This window comes from Brienomyrus brachyistius, chromosome 20 (assembly GCF_023856365.1).
Source record: "Brienomyrus brachyistius isolate T26 chromosome 20, BBRACH_0.4, whole genome shotgun sequence".
Classification (NCBI taxonomy): Eukaryota; Metazoa; Chordata; class Actinopteri; order Osteoglossiformes; family Mormyridae; genus Brienomyrus; species Brienomyrus brachyistius.
In genome coordinates, this window is record NC_064552.1 from 20012272 (window position 1) to 20038578 (window position 26307).

General features: G+C 42.1%; 1 protein-coding gene across 5 annotated transcripts in view; it reads left to right on the plus strand.

Annotated features, from left to right (window-relative positions):
• The window catches only part of ttbk1a (tau tubulin kinase 1a), a 42568-nt gene extending 30737 nt beyond the window's left edge, over positions 1-11831 (plus strand). For 2 of the 5 annotated variants that reach the window (XM_048987977.1, XM_048987979.1), the window contains exons 12-14: positions 143-312; positions 2728-3292; positions 4904-11831. In XM_048987977.1, coding sequence (XP_048843934.1) covers positions 143-312; positions 2728-3292; positions 4904-5191 — 1023 coding nt within the window. In that variant the 3' untranslated portion in view covers positions 5192-11831. The remainder of the gene's footprint in view (positions 1-142; positions 313-2727; positions 3293-4903) is intronic. The other 3 variants (XM_048987978.1, XM_048987980.1, XM_048987981.1) reach the window with 2 other exon arrangements.
• The last annotated feature ends 14476 nt before the right edge of the window (positions 11832-26307 follow it).

Consider the following 26307-nt stretch of genomic DNA (forward strand, 5'->3'; position numbering starts at 1 on the left):
GTATCAGGATTCTACTGAAGTAATATTGTGATATTTTGTAAGTGATATTTATGTTACAGAGAAAGTAAAGCAAAGGGGGACTATGGGTCCTTCAGAAGTGTGTGCGAGCATGAGCACTATGATGATGCCTGTGTCTCCACAGCAGGGCACCCTGGAGGAGGAAGCTGGCCGAGGGGGCTGTCCCACCTCTCCAGTGCGCTTGGCGGCCAGCGATTCGGCCGTCGGCCGCTCCCCCCGGCACCGGCGTGTTAACAGCCCGGAGTCCGAGCGCCTCTCCGCGGCCGAGGGACGACCGGAGGCCCCCGGGCAAAGGTGAGGCCCTTGGAAGCCGCTTCAGTGCTGTTTCTTTATAAGGTGCATGATGAGCATCAGCAAATCATAGGTTAATGTGGGCAGACCTGACACTGCAGAGTGCGGGAACGTTTGTAATTTATCTGGCAGACGCCTTTATCCCAGGCGGCACACATTTGTTGTCAGAGAACAGGGTCAGCCAGCATCCCTGGAGTGGTTGGGGCCAGGAGCTTTGCTCAAGAACCCACCAGTGATACGATTACTCTGCAGGTCCTGGGATTTGAGCCCACAAGTTTCTGGACATGGGCAAAGACCACTAACCCGCTGAGCTGCACACCACCCAAAATATGGAGAGATTAGTGCTCTGATACTGATGTATTGATGTTGATGTGTGATAGACATACATATAGTGGCACTCGATTTATTTAAAGTAAACTCAAAGTAAACTACTACAGTGAAGTAATATGTCAGTTTGAATCCTGAGTCTGGGTGGCACCCATTACGTTGTCTGGCTGACTGTTCCATTACCTGTAAGTACAATAGCTGAAGGCTTTATGGCCGACTTTTCATATTCTCAAGCTGTGGTAGAGGCCCGCATCATGTGATCTGAGAATGTTCTCCATGTCCTGCAGACCTACATAAGCAGGACACAGGCTTTTCTGTCTCATAAAAGCGTGGAGAATAATTTTATCATTGTCAATTCTGGTCTGAATTTTTGGGAAACCAGTGATGATGTGGTCCAATGTGATCACATTTTTCAACTTCTGTTCAAAATTCTGGTGCATGTTGAATTTGCTAAAGCAGACGGTGTGTGATCTGTACTGTAAACATTACAGTGCTGTAATCATCTGTAGACATATTTATATATTTCTATTATTGTTATCTGTTCTGTAAGACTTGCAGTATTTCTGAGCTCACAGAGGTGTGACTCTGATAACGTGTTAACATTAGTATCTGGGTACTGGTTTCTGCTGAAAGACCTGCCTCTGTGATAAGGTCAGCCTGGTAAAATAGTCTTCAGGATAAGGAGATGACTGGACAAAACACTTGATAGAGATGCTCTCTCCAAATGCTGAAGTTCTTTCAGGGTTTAGATACACACCATTCACTTACCTGTTTAATAGCATTATCTAAGGAGTTATATCAAGTCTGATTGAAAGGTAGGTTTGTGTGCCTTCAGAAAATGAGTGAAATTTAACTTCATGTGTCTGAATGATCTTCCCGTGTACCAAGTACCAAAGGACATATAATACTGATCCCATAACAGATCCTTGCGCAACTCTGTGTTTTACCAGTTAGAACAGCAACAGAGTGCAGTTATTACATTTCTGAATTTAATGCTAGTGATTTATCTGAGGACAACTTAAAGCCGGTCCAGAACTCAAGCCTACCTGACAGAAGAAGGAGAAATGGCCAATCACAGCAAAAGTTGAACTGGAGTTTGTACATCAGTGGATAGCTGTACATCACTGACATCTGCAGTTGGAGCAAGTTTCATGGTGTAGCTGTGAGCGAAGGCGAACTGGGATTTTCTCAGTATAATGTGGGCATATAAACATATTTGCAGTTCTGAGGTTAGTTTTTTTTTTGTTCATTCCAAGAATTAATCAAATAATCAGGGGTCGGAGACAGCGGTCAAACAGGCAGAGGGATGCGGACTCTGGAGGCAACTGTGACTGTAAAAAAAAAAAGCTTTTATTTAGCACACAAAGTTTTTATTATACAGGTAGGTAGGTGGTGAGAAATATAGGTTAACAGTGAGGGGTCTGCGGGGGCTGGGGGGTGGAAGCCGGGGAGGCCGTCTGCAGCCTCAGGCTGTCTGCAGATGAGCGGGGGGGGGGGTGTTCTGTGTATGGCGGGAGATCACGAGCATTATCGCAAACCCGCCTGCCTCTTTCCTCCCCCTGCGGTGTCTCCCAAATGACTGAGACGCCCTTTGGGGTGGGGGGGGCTGCCAGCCGCGGCTTATTTCGCTTCCGGATGTTTCGGGAGGACGACTTAGTGGCGGCGGGCCGAGTTGGACACCCTCCCGTCGTATGACCTGCAGATCTGTGTGCGGCTCCTTAATCCACCGAGTACAGCCCCGTTTCAAGGGCAGAGGTCCAGTTATAGTGCTGTTCTGTCCTGTTTTGCCTTGTATTTGAACTTATAACCTGATGTTATTGTTTTTACCAAATTTACAGAAAATTAACAGAAATTTACAGAACCAAATTACCAAATTTACAGAAAATTTCAAATTAAAAGATTTTTTTTTTTGGATAAAAACACAGATTTTTCGTATTCAACTTCTCACATTCAGACATTCATAAAACAGGTATGATCTTGGGTCTTTCCTCTTTCATATGTGTATTACTTCCATAATTAAAGTGTGATTAGTGTTGTGGGATTGTTGTCCGGGGTGTGAAATGACGCCCCCTGGTGGTCGCTCTGTGCCAGGTCCCGCGTGGATGCCCTGCTATCCCCGTCCCGCCAGGTGTACTCCTCCCAGCCGGCCCAGATGCTCTCCGTGGACGCAGGACAGGGCGAGCGGCAGGCCAGCGGGCGTCTGGAGGTGTCTGCGGCGGACCACGAGGCGCATAGCAACGCCTTCATCCGCTCCGTGCCGCTGGCCGAGGAGGAGGACTTTGACAGCAAGGAGTGGGTCATCATTGACAAGGAGACCGAGCTCAAGGACTTCCAGCCGGGCGCCGAGCCCACCACCTCCGGCACCACGGACGAGGAGCCCGAGGAGCTGCGGCTCGCGGAGGAGCATGAGGAGCGGCGGAGGCGCGGCCTGGGCGCCGAGGTGGCCGTGCGGCCCAGGACTCGTGAATTCCGGGGCCGGGCCATGCTCACTGTGGCTGAGGAGGACTCGTCCCGCAGGAGCAATGGCCGCGGGCACTCGGCATCTGAGGCCAAGCCCGAGGCCCCCCCCGAACATGCCAGCCAGTCGCCTTGCCACACACTGCCTTCCACCCGCCCCAAGAGGAGGGAGTCTGATCCGTCTCGGCCTCAGAGACAGGTACCGAGACCGGGTTCTGCGATGAATGATATGTGATGTTTGCACCCACGTGTGGTGGTGTCCTGTGTATTTTCCTGCATCTATTTATGTTACATTTTCTGATTTACATATAAACATCAGTGCTGTGTCAGACCCTGTAGGTGCAACGACATTCTTAAAGGCTTTTGGGCCTTAACTTGTTTGAACTTTACTCTGATCTGGTCACACTGCATCATTTGTTACCTCTGGGGTGAATTTATCCAGCCCAGTCAGATGCACCTTGGATCACTGGATGCAGTGAAAAATAGATCCGTTGTTTATTCAATGGGGGGTGGTTCCCAAAAAGCCAGGAAGACACGGCAACATGCTGGATGGGTGCAGACTATCCCAGAACAGACTGACATCCGCACCAGGTCATTTTTGGAGAGACACCATATCCGCAGGATATTAAGGTATCTGGAGGGAACTTGCATAGACACAGGGAGAACATGCAGACTTTACTCACACGAGAATCAGCACCACAGACCTGCAGGGATGTAGCTATAATGTTAGCAACCAAGCCACTGTGCTGCTCTTTCCTCCATCATAAGATTGTTTAGCTTTTGGCCTGTGGTAGAGTAATTTCACTGCAATCTTCTGCTTTAGGGTTAGGAGCAGTTTTCAGATTGTACAACCAGGCTGTTGAAAAAACAATAAAGAATTTCTGTAGCTCCAATTTTGTGTGTAAAATCCCATGGAACCTTATATAATGACTTACTTTCTGTGTTTGGAACACGCCTGACCGCTCTGTCTGTCTGTTGATGTTTGGCTTCAGGGCCTCAGTGGTTGAAGCCTTCATGGTTACAAGAAGGTGTTCATCTGTCAGCTGTGTTTACCGTCATCACTGGTTAATATTCATTTTCCGCTACCAAAATTTCAGTGCAACTGTTGAAACAGTTAGGAACTGATGAGCCTTGAACTCAGTGGAAGCTGTTTAGCGCCGCATGAGTGCAGCTTGCAGACTGCTGCAATTTGTTTCAGTTTAATTTTGTTTTAGTGACATTATACTTGGGTGGGTAAAATGATATATTTTGGTACATGTTCTTAGTTATTATACATTTACTACTTCAGGGCACTTTAGTAAAACATCGTAGTTCTTGGCTGCCAAAAAATACAAAATGTGCGTGAGATAAGCTGCAGTAGAAAATATCTTTAAATAGTGACTGTCTATGTGACCTTCTAATCCTTAATTAAAAGCTTATTGCCTGATTTAAGATGTTTGTACTTTTATGAGCCTGAAAGGGCTGTGGGTGTGACAGTGACTGATCAGTACTGCATCACAGTAGAAAAGCACCACAGCGAGGTCCTCATTGCCTGAGGATATTCAATCGCATTGTGTTTGGCCGGTAAGAATGTTGCATTTCGGTGTACATAGTAAACGGTGTGCCCTCCCCCTCGCCCCCCATCCCGGCTACGCGGTTCGCAGCTCTCCGGCACTGTGACCTGTTTTAAACGCACCGCTGCACCCGTGCAAACTCATTCTGCTCCAGGCGCGAGCAGCACATGATGGCCCGCTGTGACGGCCTTAAATGTAATGACCATATCAGGAGCGATGAGGTCACCCCCAGGCTCACTCTTATTGGTCTTTTCCAGCTGGAGGAAGAGAGGCCTCCCTCACATCACACCACCCCGAGACCCAACCAGCTGAGGCGGCTGGCCTCCTATGTCTTCTCCTCATCCACCCTGGAGACGGAGCAGTACCCCCACGCGGGCGGCACCTTCATCCAGCGGAGCCGCTCAGCTGAGAGCAGCCCGGCGCGCATGACCTCACGGCGGCACGCAGCCCTGGGCGGGGGGTCGTCTCGGCGCAGGCAGCTAGGCCTCAACGTGTCTAGGTCACAGATACAGCAGATGCTGACCAAGCTGCTGAACAAGATGTGAGCTGGCGCCTAACATCCCCCCCCACCCCCCCCACAACCTGACCACATAATCCTCAATGAATCGAAATAAATTCTTACTCATGCAATAAGTTTGGTTTGTGGTTTGTGTGCCGTAAGTGAGCTTGAAACACAGGCAGGCGTCGCCTGGCGAAGTCGGCTATGTACTCGCCCGCTGTCCCGCGGCATCGATTGGGTGCTGACTTAAACGGAAGGGAATAACCATGTGATCCAAGAGACATTTCCGTTCTTGTATAGCGTCCTTTTTTATAAATAATGAGATGTGTGTAACTAGTCTGAACGTGAGTTGGTGGTTGTGTTCAAACAGGGTTGCCAATGGTGCGCTGAAGTTAGGGTCTAGATTTTCAGTCCATGTCCCTCATTTATAACTTCTTAGTTGTGTTATGATGTGTTTATGGACATTCATCTCCCCCAAATGCCACATTTATGTACGATACTGATTTCCTGAATACATAACAAAATATCTACGACCAATGTATAAAAATATATAGCAGTTATGAGCTAATTATAGATTGGAGTGGAACCCACAGTAGGTCAGGGCAGATGAAACTAAGTACAATTGGCAGCCCTGAGATGTACAAGAGGAGTGATATGAGAGGGGCTGTCATCGCCTGGACAGCCTAGAGCTTGCGTCCTCATCACTTGTGCTAGTTAATGTTTATATACCACTGTGTTGCCATGGTGATGCAAATAGGTGCGTAAGGCTCTGTCAGCTCACGTGTGACAATTTGCCAATCTGCAAGACCTACAAGAAGAGCACTGTCAAAGGACATTGTCAAAACCTACACATCGCCTACAATCGCTGCTTTTATTTATATTAACTTTTTTTTTACTGTCAACTTTTCTCATTTACTTTGACAAAAATATGAGCAAATCCTAAACAACCAAATGCGACATTATTTTGAATGAAAGTTATTTGTCAAAAGGCTTTGAGATAAACAGTTTAAATGGGTAAACTATACCTTTATGCAGGATCAGATGGGTTTTTTTTTACTTGAAACATTTCTCTTGAATGTCTTTAAACTTAGCAAATGTGAATCCGGTGCTTGGATAGCAGGAGTAGGGTGGAGTGCTTATATTTTTCTGCTGGTTGACTAACAGGTAACATCAGTTGGGCAAATATACAAAAATTCAATGCTGTCCAATAAGAGACCTGAAAACCTCTGATTTCACTCATTAATGTATCATTTAAACGTAATATTTCACCTGCACTTGAGTAGCAGGCAGGAATGAGTAAGGTACCCAGATGTTACTCGCTATGTAAACAGGATGTGGCTGTCATGGGCTCCGGTTTTATTAATGGTTGCAGTGATGTTACTGTTGTATATTAAACTATCAAAATGGTGGTTTCAGTTTGATACAGTGCACTCTATTGCACTCTAATATCAGGATTAATGAAAACAGCTGGTGTTCTGTGACTGTCACAATACAAAAAGTAGCTCATTAAAGGAAGCTGTCATTTGTTGGAAGACTATAGACTGTATTATATTTCGTTTATTGTTTGGTCAAAAGATTCTGAAAAACCACTGGGAAAATACAATAAACAAACAAACAAAAAAATTTGAGTGTTCCAGAAAATCGTTGTCCAGGGAAGCCATTTGCTGTTTGTACTGATCGCGTCAGTGCAAAAACTAATCAGTAGATGTTGACATAAAGTCTATAAACCGCACCTTACATTGGAATATTTAGCCATTGTAGGAGAAAATTATGTTTTGCTCTTTGTTCTTTTTTGGACATGTTTTATTTCTAGATCTCTGTTATTTTAGATATGTGTATGATGGCAATTGATATGTTGTTTTGAGAAGGGCCATTGGTATTATTTATTACTGTCATTTTTCTCTCTCCTTTTAAACCATTTTTTTTTTCATTTTTTACAATATTAAGGGCTACACTGACAAAATTTTAAGAAACGTTTTGTGTGTATAATCTGGTAACTTTTCATTTAACTGTAGCCTCTGTTTCAATTGTAAATGAAATGTAATACATTAGTTTTGTTGATTTGGAAAGAAAAGACCCCATTTTGTTTTATAGGTCCCAGATTTGACCTTAATTTAAGATTTGTTTAGGTTTGGATCTCGCTGTTATGTATAGAGCAGATTGATTCATTTGTTGGTTTGCTGCATCTGATTTTTTTTTTTTTTGAATTGGCATTGCCAAAATAAACTGGGCAGCAATGAAAAATAAAGGTCATAAAAGTGAGGTCAGTTCACCAGCAAGTACTGGATGTGTGAACTTTTGGGTCTGGTTAGCGGTACTGCAGAGTGTTGGCACCGGGGGGTCATACCCACCTCTGAAAATATGATTTACCATATACATACCCAGAAGTGCGTAGACACAATTATACGGTGTAATAGTACAGGTATCTCCCACTTTGTGAAAGCGGATCGTTCTCGTGAAACCTTCAGTAAGCCAAAATGTCGCAAAGCAAAGAAGCAATTACCATTCATTTGTATGGGGATTTTTTGAGTGCTCTGAGGCCAAATAAAATGACTTACTAAATCATACCAAATAACATGTAAACTTTAATTTACACTTACATTTAAAAATAACATATAACCCAATAAAAGCAGGAACGATAAATACACAGTCTATGTCAAGCAGAAAAAACGCATGTACGGTGTATTTTCACCGACCAGAATCAATAGTCATTTCTCGCTAAACGGATTCATTCTGAGAAATGCATCATTAGGCCGTTTCGCCGTTGTGAGTGTACTTACACCAACCTACTACACGTCTAGGTTATATGGTGTAGCCTAAATAACGATAACAAGTATAGTACAGTAAATACAAAAAGCAGTAACATACTTGTTTATTATCATTATTAAGCAAAGGTGGGGGGCACTGCCCCCCTGACAACATGCATACCCCTCCTGTGGCCCCCCTAAATACATATTCTACTTGGGTCTGAAATACATGCATTCATATTATTATTATTATTATTTATGTATGTGGGCTAAAATTTTGTGCACAGGGAACAGGCAAAACACAAACGTGAGCACATCTTTGTGACGGACTCTTAATGCTGGTGCACTAGGTGGTTAAGTTGCTTCAGTTGGTAAAAAGCGAAGTTAATGGAAAAAAAATATTCAGGCTTGTGGAAGCAACGCAGTCTAAGCAAGAAATCAAAAACAAAAATGTGACTACAAAGCATTGCACAAATAACTGTTAAGTTCTCAAAATTGTTTATGTTTCTTGATGCTGGCAATCTAGTGTAAGTAATACTCAGAGGAAATTAAGGTTAAATGCATCTGGCCCCCATAACAGAACAACTGGCCCCAGTCTGCCCTCCCCCCCCCCAAGTTGAAATGGTCTAGACCCTCCAATGTTATAAAGTATTATGTACTGTACAAAATTGTGTGTACTATACTTTTATACCACTGGCAGCGCAGTTTGTTTATATGAACCAGCATCAGCACAAACATGTGAGTAATCCGTAGTGCTATAGCTTCCTGACGGCTACAATGCCAATAGGCGATACGAATGTTTCAGATCTATTATGATTTTATGGGCCCACCGTAATTTATGTGGTCCGTTGTTGACCGAAAGGTCATTATGTGACACATGGGTGTATATCTGTGACTAGCTCGCTGATAAACGAATGCGAAACGTTATTTTCGCTTTTCTCATTTTTTCGTAATAGCGAAAATTCTCTTTGGATTTATTTCATTTACTGAAAACAACTGCTAATGTAACTCTTTCGTAAAACCGAAGTGGCATAAAACGAGTGTCCGTTAAGCGGATGATACCTATAAATCCACCTACCAAGACACCACTGCACCACAGTATATTTAGGGTATTTTTAAAAAATAAATCAAAATCTACTTTCCATGTAGCCATTGAAATTTAATCTAATTTAATTTAACAGCAGTGTGAGGTTATATTATGATAAATCAGATATTCTATACCGACCATTCGACATTCTCTTATTGTAAAAGTAGTGATGTTACAAGAAGTTAGTATTATCAATATAAGGCAAAACACCAAACCAAGATGTTATGTTTCACACTGTAGCAACCGCACCAAAATAATAAAATGATACAGTTTATAGCCTTGAATGCAAAAGGCTTTACATCACATGATGCTGTTACTTATAAACTATTATTAGGCAAACCTATAAATCTTGTAAACCTCACACCATCCTAGGGTGAGTTTCCTGAAGAATTATTAATGCTAAGTCGTTCATAAGTTCTAGCTTTTAACACCGAACTTACGAACGACGTAATGTTAAGAAGGCTTCGGGAAACTCACCCCTGGTTGTGTGAATGTGGAGAAATACAGTTAAGGCTGATATTTCAGTGAAATTTCATTTCTCTACGCAGTGGATTGCTCATATTGTACAGTGACCTATTTTATTGTATCGTCTATATGGTTTCTGATTAAATGTCTTTCATGTATTAATCCCATACTGTATGTAAAAGGTATAAGGTAAAATCAACTCATTTCATAAAACACAAAACCATTATCCATTATGTTCATTTCCAAAGAAAATTGTATTCAGGATGTAGGAAAACCATGCAACAGCTATAAATTATGTTGCTGCTATAGAGAAAGAGTATGCAATACTGTTCACAACATTATTTCCAGCTGTCAGTACTACAGACGTTTTAGCTCCTTGGATGGAATGTTTATTTTTATATCATATGTTACCTTTATGTAATGTATTACGGTCATTAATAATATTCTAGTTTTGTTATATGGGTGGATAGGATTTAAATTAAAAATTGACAAAGATTTTCATTTGAAAAATTGATGTACCCTATAATCCACTGTTTAACGAATGTGGCAATTTTTGTGATATGTGACTTTTTTATTTATCTGCACTGAATAACAGTCAGAATTTCACACTAAACATTTGGAACCATAACAAAGTCATTGTGAAGTCTCACAAGTCAATTCAACTTTTATATTTTAGATTGTAGATTATAGGTGAGGTATAAAATATTGCTGTAGTTTTTCACAATTTTTTATCCTTCACCCTGTACATAAATGTTTTGTGTATATGTTCATATTTTAAACCATGTGCAATGCACTGTTTACATGTATAATATGATATATTTCACATTTTGTTCACGCATTCAAACTTTTACACCTGAAAATGTAAAAGCTATCGATTTCAGACCATTCCTTCATTTCATTCATGTTTTTCTTTAATTTTTTTTGTTGACCACGTTCGCAGCTCAGTGCTGCTTCTCGAGCACAGCTCTGAATGTGTGTTCAGTGGAACCTTCCACGGCACAAGGGTTTCGAAGGTATCCGTTGTAACAAGCGATTACACATTAGCTCACTACTGTGTGTTAAAGACACTCACGGATCAGTCGTGAATTTTACTGCAGTCGCTACACTTATAAATAATTATCATTTGTTCTGCAAATGCTGCCAGAATTCTCTTGCTTTCCTGTTATGTGGGACAAAAGCTCTGTTTGTGTATAACTCAGACCTCAATGGTTCAGATCCCTTTCCTGTTACGTCTTATTACAGTCAAAGCTCAGTGGATCTGGTCATTTTTAGTGCAACAATTAAGGATGATATTTGAACTCAATGCACAGTAGATTGGTCTATCAAACAGTACAGACTTAACCAGGTCAGAATAGAGCACTGAAGTCTCTGGTAATTTTCAATGATGTCGTCTTTAAAGCTGAGTTGTTATATGATTTTATATAAGTATTTCACCCCAGTACCTGATATAATGAATAATTGTATCTAGAGCATTGTTTTAGCTCTACATGGGACCACTACTGTTATTAGATGACTGATTATTATTCATACACAATTTACTGTATAATGTAACATACTGTACAATCATTGCCTTGGTGCCTAAATTAGCCTGAGTCATTTAAACTTGTATGACAGTACTGTTCTGAAATTTAATGAAGAAAACCAGATAATATAAAAACAGAAGGGGTGTTTAAATATTACAATGTGTCAAACAAGCTTCTGTTCCTGTAAAACATTATAAATTAATTGATAATCTTAAGATTGTCTAGATTTTTATTAATGAACATTGCTGTCGTGTTTAATGGTATGGTGCTTTTATGCTACAACACCAGATTCTGTGCAAATGATTTGGAGAATGTGGCCAGTTCTCCATCCCGCAGCCCCTGAAACGACAATAAAATCTGTATTGTCATAATTAGGGTTCTGAAACAACTACACAGAATTCTGAGCTGGGTGATCCGTGGGTGTCTTTTTTGACTTGAAACATAGAAGTAGTTTTCTATCACTGTAAAGCTTGTAAAGCATGGTTTAAGTTTTTTTTTTACCTCACATATGTATATAAATACATCATAGAATAGTTATGTTTACTTGTATATTAGCATGCAATAGTATTTTAGTTGCTGTACATAATGCAATACGTCGATTAGTGTTTAGGGAGAATTCAAAATAATGAGCTGACTGGAGGGAAAATGTTCTGTTCAATGCATTTCTGTGCCTTTTCATTCATGTACTTAATCTAGACAATCTTAATATTGTATAGAGCCGAATTACGTTAGATTTTGGGGGAGCTTAGAGTGTCTTCCCTGGATTTAGATAATGTTATGTCAGTGATGTCACTGACGATAACACATATACTGAATGAAGACATGACAGAAATAAACTAAATAAAATGTATTTTTAACTTTGAACACTGGTGTAAATGTCTTTGGATTGTGGGAGGTAGCTGGAGCATCCAGAGGAATCCCACACAGATCCAGTCTGACTAACTGAGGAGCAAATTTCCGAAACTCTCTCAGTTCAATTGTGATTAAGATGAGACCGCCAATGACCTAAAGTCAGGCTTCCTCGCTCACAACACTCACTCAGTCCTCATGTAAATTTCCAAAACTCATGAACTTCACAGAAATTTCTCGAAAACGTAGGCTGTGGACGGAGTGAGTTGTGGAAATTTGCTTTGTGGTTAGGACTTGAAATAAAGGATTGAGCACAAATCTAACCCACAAACACACAAGAGGTGTGAGGACACCGTGCTACCAATTGAGCTACTGTGCATAATTCAGTATTTTATATAGTGCCTTTCACAACAGAGTCATCCCAAGGGTGGCAGTCCATCATCACATCATTTTTACAAAAGAAAGAAAGAAGGAGAGAAAAAGCCAGGAAACAAGGAGGAGAGGAACCAAAAACTCTCATGTAGTGACAAAAAAAACCTCTAGGGGTCCAAGGTCAACTGGCTACCCAACCCCCCCGGGCATGCTAACATTACAAAAAAGAGAGAATGGGTCTGCATTAATAAAAGCAAGATGTACACTGAGTTCATGATCAAAGTTCACCAACAAGTCGGCTCCCCGTGCCAGCCTGTGTGACTCAGCAAACTGCAGGTTATACCCACAATGTCAGGCTTCATAAGTCACAACCATGATATCACCCTTCCATGGGTCTGAAGCAGGACCATCCCGGGCACTATCCGGACATGTGGGAAGGCAGAGAGCATCGGTGGTCAGAACATGCACAGACACATTAATGGACAAGCATCGTAGATCGAAATGGCATGTATAGCCGCACCAACAGTCATGATTACAGCGTGTTATTTGTCAAGTTACGTAAACTGGTGTACTTGGTCTTCAGTCAAAATTGAAAGACTGAGACCAATTTGGCATCCCGAACACCTGCTGGCAGGCTGTTCCACAATATAGAGGCCCTCTAGCAGAAGGCTATACCGCCAAAAGTTATTTTATTTATGCATGGGATGACAAGGAAGCCTGCATTCTTTGATCTGAGTGTATGATCTGGCTTGTAAACATGGATCCTTTCTGTTAGGTAGGGTGTTAGAGCTCTGAGTGCTTTATATGTGAGTAGTAAAACTTTGAAATCAGTCCTGAACCTGGGAAGTTATAGCAGACGTTTCCACAGACTTACCTCCGAACAACAAAATCTCGGTTTTCTCCGCATTGAGTGACAAAAAGATTTCAGTCATCCAAGTCATCCAACAGCTAAAATAACAACTGAGGTGGGGTTGTTAAGCATGAAATATTTATTTGGATGTCGTCGGCATAGGAGCGATGATTAACATTATGTTTTCTGAATGTCACCTGATGCCAGCATGTAGAGAGAAAACAATAACAGACCAAGTGCTGGTCCCCGTGGTACTGTATATTTGTCTAGTAACATAGACAGTGGAATACAGTTGTTGGATACTTGAAGATATTGCTATCGATTAGTCAAATAGGATTTAGACAACTTCAACACCACTCCACACAACCCTACATCAAACTCAATGTAAGAAAGTAGAAAATGAAGAAATTGAAAATGATTTGTTCATGTTCCATGTTTTTGTGATGAAGGTGTAGTTTCATATGACATAATGTGTGGAGCTTAACCGATAAGCTTTTTGTATCTAGCGTGCTTAATTTGCATAAAGTTCCAGTTCTGTGGTGGCAAAGCAACACATGAAAGTGGCCAGGAACTGCAAAAGTTCCCAGCTGAGATGGCCCAGGAGCTCAGAACCGGGAACTCGGTTCCTGAACTTCAGTAGCAAAACACCTACTGACTGGGTCCCTGGTAACTTTGACGATCTTAATGTTATTTTCTTCACATCACTCTCCAGATATGGCCCACATAATTCTGTCACAGATTTGACCAGACAGCTCACTTGATTGTCATAAGGGTCTTTCTGCTTTGACACACACTATGAGCAGTGGATCATAACAGAGGCATATTAAAATTAGGAATTAATGTAGGAGAGTAGTCAGGGTCATTTCTGATTAGTTGGTGAAAAGATCTGAAATAAATAACTAAGTTCAGTCTTTTCGTAAATTCAATTAAAATCACCTCCTGAGAGTTCTGCTAAGTTTCATGATGGTTAATGCATGCCAGTGAAGTGTGTGTTTTAAGGTGTAATTAACCTCACAGACTGAATGATACACAGTGTGGCCTCGGTATACTTGATATATATGTGATACGGTTACTGTTATGCTTCCCTAATATATTGTGCTGCAGCTTTCAGGGGGGTGAATGTTAAGATATGTGAAAAGACTTCATGCATTAGAAATAAGCAGAATGCAAAAGCTCCCACATAGGTTTACCTTGAATGTTAGCACTATCCATCCATCCATCCCTCTATCCCTCCATCTTCTAACCATTTGTTCTGGCCAGGGTCACCTGAAGCCTTTCCCAGGGAGCACAGGGGCCTGCTTTCAGACAGGGGACACCAGAAACAGAGAGTATGCACCAAACACATGGGGGACACAGTTCCTGGGCTCCTCGGCAGTTGTTTCAGTGACTAGTGCTGCAGCAACTGAAAACTAAACATAAAAAAAAAAACTACCAAAGTCAGTAATGAAAAGGCAGTCTGGAACTTTCATCATGTTACCCATGTCATTTTGGCACTAATCATTCTGGCTGTCCACTGGGAGACACGAGGTTATGTGCAGTTTGTGGACAGTAGGAACTAACAGCTTTGCTTTCAGTAGGTCAAAGAAGATTGCTGAATGATGCTCACCACAGCTGGCATTGCTTCAGAGATTTAGGAAGAATGGTCAGTAGAGCACCGTGTCTGCTTATAACCTTCAGATTTAATCACCGGCTTCTGCAGATTCCCTCAGGATGTCCCGTGTCTCTTTGGGGTCACTAGTCAGGGCTTGGATGAACTTCTCAAGGACATTTGCTCCTTTAATTTCCATCAGCCATGGTATATTTTTGGCCCTGAGTGCTGGGTCTTTGTCCTACTGAGAAGTAAATTTTGCTCCAGTTCAATTTAACAGACTGGCTCATTTCGCTCATACACTAAAAGATGAAAACTGGGCTCAGAGATTAGACCACATCACTGCAGGCAGAACTGGAATCATCAAATGGTCAATAGCAAAGAACATACAGTAGGGGACCATTTTAGAAGATTTGTGACCTTTTGCGATCTATTGTCAATAACATTATTTATGAAATTATCATCTACATTTTGAAGTTCTGAATAAAACTTAATGATAATATTGTACCCTCTTAATTTGAGTAAGTAAATGATGGATGCCAAATAATATTTATATGACTACATGTTGGATGTTAGGCAATTAAGTGTGAATGTCTGTGTTTTCCCACTGTATGTAAAACAGTATCATGAATGCAATTGTTTGCATTTATTTGTCGAATGTTAGACAATTTTTTCAGTGTGATTGTCTGTGTTAACCTGTTGGATGCAAAGCACCATATCAGTGCAAAGACTGTATATGGGTATATAAGGTAATTGTACCCTACCAGAGGTTGTGTAGCAGAGAGCGCCAACACAGTGATAGGTGTGGCAGGTGTGTCACCTTTAGTGAAAAACACAGAAAACGTGTCTCAAAGTCCATGACAAGCGTGACAGGTCCAGCCCATTTTATGTCTCTTCTCTATTTCACAGTTCAGAACTATGATTTAGATAGTTGCTAGATTGCTGAGAAACATAAAAGGAACAAAACACACAGAGAGGCGAGATGAGCTGCGCACTTGATCCACAGACCATAGAAGAGATTAAGCCCGGATTTTTTCAGTACATTGGCATTATAGGAAGTAAATTTCCTGTTGTTGTTCTTATCACCACTGCCCTTTGAACTTTCTTCGTTTGGTGCTTTTCCACTGCCGCCAAGAACCAATCCGTACCCGAGCCATACTGCGAATTTGCAGTTATGCATTGTAATGGACGTGAGCCGCACCCGAGCCATACTGCGAATTTGCAGTTATGCATTGTAATGGACGTGAGCCTCACCCAAGCCATACTGCGAATTTGCAGTTATGCATTGTAATGGACGTGAGCCGCACCCGAGCCATACTGCGAATTTGCAGTTATGCATTGTAATGGACGTGAGCCGCACCCGAGCCATGCTGCGAATTTGCAGTTATGCATTGTAATGGATGTGAGCTGCACCCGAGCCATACTGCGAATTTGCAGTTATGCATTGTAATGGACGTGAGCCGCACCCGAGCCATGCTGCGAATTTGCAGTTATGCATTGTAATGGACGTGAGCCGCACCCGAGCCATAACCACGCTGACATGGCCCTGCTTACTGGCAGGGCTGAAAGTGTGAGCAAATGGAGCCGGTTCCATCACCTCCATCTGATTGATTGAAATGTATTGAGACACCAATGCTCTGCATGTGAATTATCTGAAATAAAACTCGTGTATTCTATATGTTATTCATTATTAGTACTATTGCCAATACGATGAACTTGCGAAAGTTCAGAACTTGAAAATTTCCAAGTTCCTACTTAAAAACGTACTACAGAACAGCGGAATGGAATGGATTCATGATGCAAATTTAGGCAAACAAATGTTAATTCTGTCACGTCCCGATCGTGCCCCTCCTCCTGTGTGCCACGCCCCCACGTTAACCACGTGTGGAATCCCTATGTTACCAGCTGTTTCTAGTCTTTTCTAATTGAGTTCTTGTATTTAAATGCTTCCCCGTTAGTCTTTCCCCAGACCTGTTATTGACGTTACTACCTGTTTTTCCTCGTGCTCTGTATTGGTTTCCTAATGAATCCCTTGTTCCCCGATCCTGTGGCTCCTCCCCCTGCTTCCCTGGTCCATGCTCACCGTGTGCTGTGACAAATTCAGCTAGCGTTTGATGCTTGCATAATACTGCAATTCTCACAGTGTTAGTGGAAATTAACACAGTAACAAAATAATAATAATAATTGCACATGGTAAATCATGATGTACACTGAGTGACCAGTAAATAATTATGCATGGTATGGCTCGGCTACAGCTTGGTGCCAATATGCCAATGGAAAAGCAACATTTGACATGTGACAAATTTACCAGTCCTGCCCCATTGTTAATCCTGATATTTATATTCATGATAAGCAACTGTTTATCCATGCATGCTTATAATCACAACAACATGCCTCTGTTTTATTAGCAGTCCTTGAACATAAAGACGAATCAGCCCATAAATGTGAGCCTCCAGTGAAGGTGTTACACAGCTGGGGATGTAACTCTCGCCTCCCGGGGGTTCAGTAGCACTGGAGGCTCCGCCTGTTATGGTATCGGTGTTACTGACAAAACTCAGGGTCTCTGGGCATCATTTAGGAAACTGTGGATCGGTGGAATCAGCATTGTGACTCCCTGTGGAGCATCCCACACTGAAACAGAGCTCCAGTATAGAATGTACTGGGAGCACATCCAAAGAGAGATGATTAAATTGCTCACTCCTGGAAACCCACTCTCTGCAGCTGCCAACTCAAAAAGGACTAAGAGTTACAAAGAATAATTAGCAGCTCCTTAATCACTAGCATCCGTGACTGCCAGCAATAGCTGCAGCCCTAAAACAGGTGATTAACTGATTAAGTCACTGATTATAGGTGTGCTGATAATTGAGACACAAGTAATTTGTCTGGGTTGTAATGCCAGAAGGCTTTGGCAGACCTGCTGGAAGAGCAGAGAGGTTTGCACAGGAGCTGAAATGCTGGACAGACTTGTTAGTCATGTGAAGTTTGCAGTGTCATTTAACCGTGATACATCATAGCTGTAAAATCCAGTGACAGAGGAAAAACCATACTGCATTCCTTAGCATCATCATTCACACAAAAGAGATGCTGCTTTGAATTCAATCTTTTCTCTGTCTCTCGTATTCTTAGGGAGCTAAATCGTCTTATTCCTAATTCAGATTCATCTTTGACTATAGGCACAAGTAGTTTATCCCTTATAAAAAGGATTATATGAAGACTGTGTCCGCATTTACACATCAAATTATGACATATCTGAGTAGCCCAGAATGACCTGAGTGCAGAGACATACAGAATATGTAGCTAATTCATGTACATGCAATGTAATAAGCCTAAAATCAAAAGGACAGAAAAACATTCAAAAATGTATAGTGTTCAAAGGGCTACACTCACACAGTCTGTGTGGGTTTCCCAACAGAACTTTTACTGCCTCCATTCGCCTGTACAACAACCACCAGGCAAACTCCGTGAGCGCGCTATACATTCTGGGTAATGCAGTTCTCTTAAACCAGTATATAACAACACATCTCCCCTCTTAGAAAAAGAACCATATCAAAGCATATGGGCCTTGCTTATCTTACCGAAAGACTCCAATTTACGCCCTTGAACATATAATGTCACAAACCTATGCATTCACTTTTACAGTCTCTAGTAATCAGCTTTCAATGAGTCTCTTAGGAGGCTGAACAACTCGCTTTGGTCCGCAAGACATTTTCACAGGAGAGCGATTCCCATTTGTTGGCACTTCAGGATCTGCAGCAACCTTCCCTGTAGTCTGGTCGACCATGTCACTTGTCCTGTTTCCTACTTGCTGCTCTTTGTAGTGCTGCTTGAGACCAGTCGGGCTTGATATTTGTATTTGAGATCAATGCAATTCTTTCTCAATGATCATCCATCTTGTATGAGCGTGGTGCCACCTCTCTCTGCGCTGAACCCTGCATGTTCCAGTTGCCGCATGATCTTGGATTCTAACCTGTTCTCCTGGTTTCAAGTCATATAACGGTTTTGCTCTTTTGTCATGTCATAGTTTTTGTTTGTGTTTTGCCTTTTCCAGATTAATTCTATGTGCACCTCTCAAACAATTCATATTATTTTTCAGAGATAAATTAAGAGTATCTAGGTCCTCTATGAGAAGTGATTGTTATGCTAGTTTCAAGAAAACCTCTTTTGGCCAGTCAGCTCACTCTATTAGCATGGTTGAAAAATGGAATTCAATTCCAGTTCATACTAGAGACTGTACAAGTTTCAGCCAGTTTAAAATATCTTTGAAGACATGACTGAAGGCTAATCTAATATGTGATCATTAACTCAATCATTTTTTTATATGCTGCTATATATGTGTTGATAGTAGTGTTCTTGTCATATATGTGTTGACAGTAGTGTCTTTGTGTATGTGTAGTCATGTGTTATTGTTTACAATGTTAAGTGAGATGATGTTGTGGTTATTATATGTATCTGTTAGATGTTACGTTGTTTTACTATGATGTTCTTTTTCAGCCTCCTGCCCAGGGACCACAGATGTAAATTAGCTGTATAGCTAACTGTGGTACAGGATTTGTTCTGCATATGGCTCCTGTTAAATAAACTAATAAACTAAACTAAACTAAACTCCCTTGAGTGTCAACAGGCCTTCATGAATTGGCAAGTTGGTGCGTATTGTATGTGTTGTCACATCAGCATCTGAGCTGGAGACAACCCATCTGTAGTGGTGCACTCCTGTAGATCATCAGGCTCTGATGAAAGTCTTCTTTTCCATCTCGTGCTTTCTTTAGGAGACCTTTGACCACCTTTACTGAGCTCCCTGCATGGACATTTCCTCTGGGATAATGTGGGCTAGATGTTATATGCTTGAACCCCCATTCTTTGGCAAAGTCAGCAAACTCACTACTTGCAAACTGTGGACCATTATCTGATATATTCACATGGAACACCATGTCTTGCAAATACTGTTTTCAAGAATTCAATGACTGCTATGCTAGATGTCGATTGAAGTATTGCAACTTCTGGGTAGTTCGAAAAGTAGTCTGTCACTATTATATGGCTCTTGCCATCGCAGTCGAACAGACCTGCTCCCATGCAGAATGGTATGTCTGGCACTGGGTATGTCAAAACTTGCTGTTTTGATCAGTAAGTCAAGCATGATTCACGTGAAGCTGTGATGTGGTGGTTCATTCGTGGCCAGTGCATAACTTCCTGAGCTCTGCGTTTACACTTTTCTTCACCCAAGTGCCCTTCGTGTATGAGCTGTAGCATGTCTTTTCGCATTTAAAAGCAGAATCACAAATTTGTTGCCTTTGAAAACAATGCCATCAACCACTGACAGCTCAGTTTTGCATGTCCAGTAGTCTTGAACTTTTAGTGTGCAGTCACTTTTGTGTTCCGGTCATCCACTTGCAGTCATCCTTTTGAGTTCTTTCAGTGTCTCATCCTTTTCAGTTCCTCGTCTGATTTGTTCTGCTCTTTCACTTGACACAGGTAGTGATGCCATCATCATATCAACATATGCCTGTATGTCAGCACATGTGTATTTCATGTTTGTCGACTGCTCTGAAGAGGGTGTGCCGCGTACATGTATTTTCCTGCTGTGTACATCATCTTCTCATATTTCTGTAGGTGTATTAATATGCGCTGTATCCTCATTGGGCAGTCTGTCAATGGCTTGGACATGATAGCGACCAATGGCTTATGGTCAATCTCTACTTCAATGGTCTGTCCATATACATACTGATGGAAAAGTTCACATGCATATGTGGTGACCAGCAATTCTTTCTTGATTTGCGCATAATTGACCTTGAGATGCATAGGCCACTGGTTGCCATGTTTCATCATGCAGCTGCAGAAGGACAGCTCCTAGTCCAAACTGTGATGCATCTGCTGAAATTCTTGTCTCTCTTTTCGGGTCATAGAACTTTAGCACAAGCTCTAAGAATCTTCTTCATTGTCTGGAAACAATCCTCTTGCTGCTGTAGCCACATCCACTCATTATTCTATTCCAGCAACATCCTAAGTGGCGCTGATATGGTGGACAACCTAGGGATGAACTTTGCCAGATAAGTCACCATCCCTAAAAAACCCCTCACATCAACTTTACATTGAGGTCTCTCCATATTAACTCTGGCTGATGTTTTTCTCAGGTCAGGACTGACCCCATCCTCAGACACCACATCTCCTATGAATGTCAGTGACTTTACAGCCAGTTCACATTTGTCCCTGTTCAACTTTCGGTTGACACTTCTTGTTCGCTCTAACATTTGTCTCAGCCGTGTGTCGTGTTCCTCTGTTGTTGACCCCCAGACGATGATGTCGTCCATCATGGTTGTAACTCCTGGAATGTATTTGAATATGGTGTGAAGCCTCTTGTGGTACGCCTCTGGAGCTGACAGTATTCCATATGGAAGACGGAGAAATCGGTATCTCCCCTCTGGCTTGTTGATGGTGCATAGTCTGGAGCTGGTGTCGTCGAACTTCGTCTGTCAAAACTCAGTGGGTGTGTCACGTTTACTAAACCACTTGGCATCTGCAATGTTGAACATGACCTCACGTGTTGGCAACTTGAAATGCTCCCTCTTGACTGCTCTATTAAGATCTCTGGGATCCAAACATATCCCATATCCCAAACATAACACCATTTTTGTTTTGCACTATTATGAGTGAACTCACCCAATCAGTCGGTTCATCAACTTTCTTTATGACTTTCAGCCTCTCCAGGCAGGCATGCACTACCGTTGTAACTGTCTCATCAGTGTGTATCTCTCTTTTCACTAAATTCAGCCTTTCACTTGCAGTTAGGCCCAATATTGGCTGCACTTTCTTTTCAACAATCAGCAACTGCACCTTTAAGATCTGGCCCCAGTGTTGAAAAGTCGCTATACAGCTGCCTTTGACTGGCACGCTTTCTCCAGTGTACCCAGTCACCTTTATCTTCTCTGGATGTATTTTATTTTTCACTTTGAAAGTTTTGTAATCAGCCAATGACAACAGGTTAACCTGGGCTCTGGTGTCCAACTTAAATGGTATTATAGTGCCATTTACAGTCACTGGTACGATCCATTCCTTTTTGTCTGCAGTTCCTCTGGTTCCTCATCCACTGTATGGACTTTTCTCTTTGCGTCACTAACCGTGCACCATCTCACATAATGGTTCTTTTTACCACAATTATTCCATGTTTTTCCATGGACTGGACATGATTTTGGATCAGGGGTGCCTTCTGGCTGCTTTTCTCTATTTTGTCTAGCCTGACGCTTCTTGGGCTGCTCCTTTGATTTTACAGTGCGCACTGCCATTTCTGCTTCACAAAGCTCTTTGACTTGCTCGCGAGAGCTCTGCGCTGCCCTACACAAGTCCACAGTCCTGTCCAAAATCAGTTTTTTTCTCCTTTAGCAATCTCTTTCTCAATCCATTGTCTGCAATTCCGCAAACTACGCGATCTCGTATCAGCGAATCTTTCAGGTCTTTGAACTCGCATGACTTACTCAACGTAATTGACAGGTTTTTGGTCGCAGGAATAGAACTTGTATCTCTCAAACGTTATGTTTTTAGTAGACACAAAGTAGGTTTCAAATTTCTGCATCACCGTCTCTAGGTTTAGTTGTGCTGGTTCAATATGAAAACTATCATGCAATATATATCCAGTGCATCTTCCCCAATTACGTGCAGAAAGATTTATACTTGCACCTTCGTGTCTCCGTTTTCTACTCCACTAGCAGCTAAAGAAACTTCAAATCTCTGTTTAAAACGTTTCCAGTTATCAGCGAGATTGCCAGTAAATTGCATGGGTGACGGTGGACTTAGCTTATCCATGGCTGTAGATATCTGTGCAGTATGTTCTCTTGATGAAATCCACAGCGTAGATATCGGTGGCTCTGGCTTGTTTTCCCCAACGTTTCGCCAAGTTCTCCTTCGTCGTCGCTGCCGCCACTGTTGCTAATCTCTGTCACTAGCATTTACTAGCTCTCTTGTGACCTCGGTAGCCTGTTCATTTGTATCGCTCCGAGTTGCTCACAAGTCACTTTGCAGTGCGTCTTGCTCGTTCATCTTGTAGATTTTATCTCTCTTCTGACACCATGTTATGCCGTGTAGTGCATTCTTAAATGCCACACTCACACAGTCTGTGCGGGTTTCTCAACAGAACTTTTACTGTCACCATTCACCTGTACAACAACCACCAGGCAAACTCCGTGAGCTGATACATTCTAAGGGCTAAAAAGTACGTTGCTGCTTTAGAGAGGGTTCAACTTAGGGCTACAAGAATGATTCCTGGTCTTATGAGGAGGAGGTGCTTGAGGACAATGTGAAAACATCTGTCCAGAAATTGAAGCTGAAGTGGCATTGGACCATAAGAACATAAGAAATTTACAAACGAGAGGAGGCCATTCGGCCCATCAAGCTCGTTTGGGGAGAATTTAACTAATAGCTCAGAGTTGTTAAAATCTTATCTAGCTCTTATTTAAAGGAACCCAGGGTTTTAACTTCTGACCTAAATCAGACCTAGATAAGATTTTAATAACTTTAAGCTATAAGTTGAATTCTCCCAAAACAACCTTGATGGGCCAAATGGCCTCCTCTGGTTTATAAATTTCATATGTTCTTTTGTTCCTAAGTACTTTCACACAAAAGGAAAATGCTTTTTAACAAGTTAGAAACTGCATGTGTGTCTCATTTGTTTCCCTGAAAATTCAAGGGCACGGACAGATATTTCAGCAACAGGGATGCATGTTTCAGGAAGACGATGAGCAAATGTATCTTCAGAGGACGGTGTCGGGGGGTTGGGTGGGTGATGGGTACCCTGCTTTCTTCTGTGTGAGAGGGCTTGTCATTTCACAAGCTGTTAATGTGAACATCACAGCTTCTTGTGTGTAAATTTAGAGAAGCAGTGTTAAAGGAAAATGGTGGGGATGTCATTGAATAATGAGCATTTCACACAGTGATATGAGAAATTTAAGACCTTGTTGTGATAGGAAGAACATGGTGGGTAAATGCCTTGGGTTAGTACCTGATCAGGAGGGTGGTTAGGGCTGGTCTACAGGGCTGCTTCTGCCAAATTACATCCTGCCAGATGGATGGTAGCATGATAACAGTCTGTCCAGGATGGGAAATTATACAAGAAGTCAAGGTGTGGTAACCTGGTGGCATGGAAGAAGATGCAGCCCAAAAGGAACACCCACAAACCCCATACCTGCCACCTTGATTACACTGTGACTCACACAATCCTTGCGCCGTTTCTATTCCACAGACATGCAGATAGCTGATTTTGCAATTGGCCCATACCACATAATACATTATAATGTGATACATTTCTGAAGGCATGAATCCAGCAGTTTTTAGTAAGACAATTACCACCTGAGAGAAACCCAAAGGTGAGGTGATTTGCCATTACTTTTTGTCTTAGAAAGATCATAAGAAGAATAATGAGGAGATATTAAGTAAAAAGGATGCGGCTCACGAAAAGGTTGCAGTTCTTTATACAGAAGTGGGGCCAGATTTTCACAATCATTGATTCCCCTCTACAGGAAACATCAGTATGTCACTTATTCCAACTGTATAATGCTGACATGGGCCCCTTTACAAATCGAATGTTGACAATGAAGTCTGCATGCTTCGGTGTGACTGACAGAACTTCATTAGAGTCTTCTTACTGTTTTTCTGACAGAAAGAGGTAAATGGACAGCAACATGAGAGAGAAAAGGAATGGACAGACTGATTTAGGGCTGTAAAATGGACTATTGGAAAGATGAACATATCATCCTTCAATTAATGTATATATTGTTGTCCCAAACCTCAAAATAATTAATAAAACAGTCCTGACATAGGAGAGATAGAAGAAGAAACCTTCATAAGTCAAACAAACCATTGTTAGTCATGGGGACATGATACAATTCAGAAATACATGTGTAGGCGTTAAAAGTTCATGGTTGTCCATTCAGTCCTCTTAGGAGTGCAGTGAGGTCAGACTGAGGAATCACCACACTTGTGGTGTTAGTTGAAGCTGCAGGATATGCAGCCTGGACAGAGGCACCTAGGGGTAGTGAGGAGGTGAGGAGCAGGTGGGGAGCAGGTTTGCATGCCAGTGAGGGAGGACAGGCATACAAGAAGACATTCAGTAACATAGTAACATTCCTCAATGCCTTTATATCACCTGGCAGAATGCTCATTTAACTAGCTGCCCTGAAACTGAAGGCAAACATTTCTCTTATTAACATGGAGACCTGATATCTCTGAATCTCCAGTATCGTTTTCTAAGTGGTATCTTGATTTTTGAATTAGTGACTTGATTCTGATGTTGTTTCATTTTAACTAACATTTGTATACAGAGTCTGATTTAAACACTTCAAACCATTTGTGCAATACAATTAGTAGATCAATAGCTTATTAGGCTGGAGAGTAAAACGATCGTTATTGCATCATTTCACAATGATGCAATGCTGACAAAACCATGCAAATGGACATTTCTCACTACACTTTGTAATAAAAAAACATCTGTAATAACGACCTGTTTGGGAATAAGGAGTTACACGAGAAACACCAAAAGCAGATAGAGCAAACAGTGCGATGCCTGTACTGAATGGCTGTATCTGGGTCAGGATAGTGAAGGGCAGGTGTACCACTGCGAGGTGACCTGCAGGAGGCGCTCTCCTCACACCTCTTGGATGTCACACCTGACAGGTGGCGATGGTCTCGTCAGTGGTGGTGCTGTTAGTTCGGCCTATTCCACTCAGACAGGAACTTGAACACGAGGTAGAGGTGTGGGCTGACATTCAATTTATTTTTATATAGTGCCTTTCACAACAGTCGACCCAATGTGCTTTACATGGGTATGCTGTGATATATTACATCATTAACACAGAATAGTACGAAAACAGGGAAAAGGAAAGTCAGATGACAACAGAAGAGAGGAACTAAAAATTCCCATGTAGGCAGAAAACCTCTGGGCATCCAAGGTCAGCCGGCTGCCCCCCCTCCCAGACATGCTGACATTGTTGTAAAAGTGGGCTTTGTTGCTAAAAGCAAGGTGTAAACTGTTGTCAAGGGCAAAGCCACGTCAGCCTGTCACAGATTGCAGTCACATCCACGCTTTCACTCTTCCATGGGACTAAACCAAAGCCACCCCAGGCAGCATTCGGACACGTGGGAAGGCAGGCAGAGAGTGCATAGACACCGTTCCGCCTCACCAGGAGCAGGCTCAACGAGGCGTTATTGGGATGAGCAGATGGCCATCAACACAAGCTAACTCTACATCAGCAGAACGTCAGGCCACTGGCAGCAGCAGTCCAGAGGGAGGGTGGTGTACAGATGCTGTGCCGCCTACTTTCGCTCCTAACGCTAACTTCGCAGAGCACCTTGCAGTCGGCCTGGATGGAAACACCTGGACACAAACCATCTGACTGCCATGGCTAGCAGCATCATCACAGGTGTGGTGCAGATCTGTGGCTGATGATTGTGCATGTGATCAGAAGGTTGCTGGTTCAAATCCCAGGGCGGGTCGAATATCATGTCACTACTAAGCCCTTGAGCAAGGCCCTTAACCCCCAGTTCCTCCAGAAATGCTGGCACACCCCGCTTTCTCAACAGCTTCAGCTAATAAATACAATCAAGCTCTTTTCTAGCAATGGTAATATCTGCCTTAAACTGCAGATTAACAGATTAAAAGGTTTAATATTACTTTAGAAAAAAATACTCCATGTACAAAG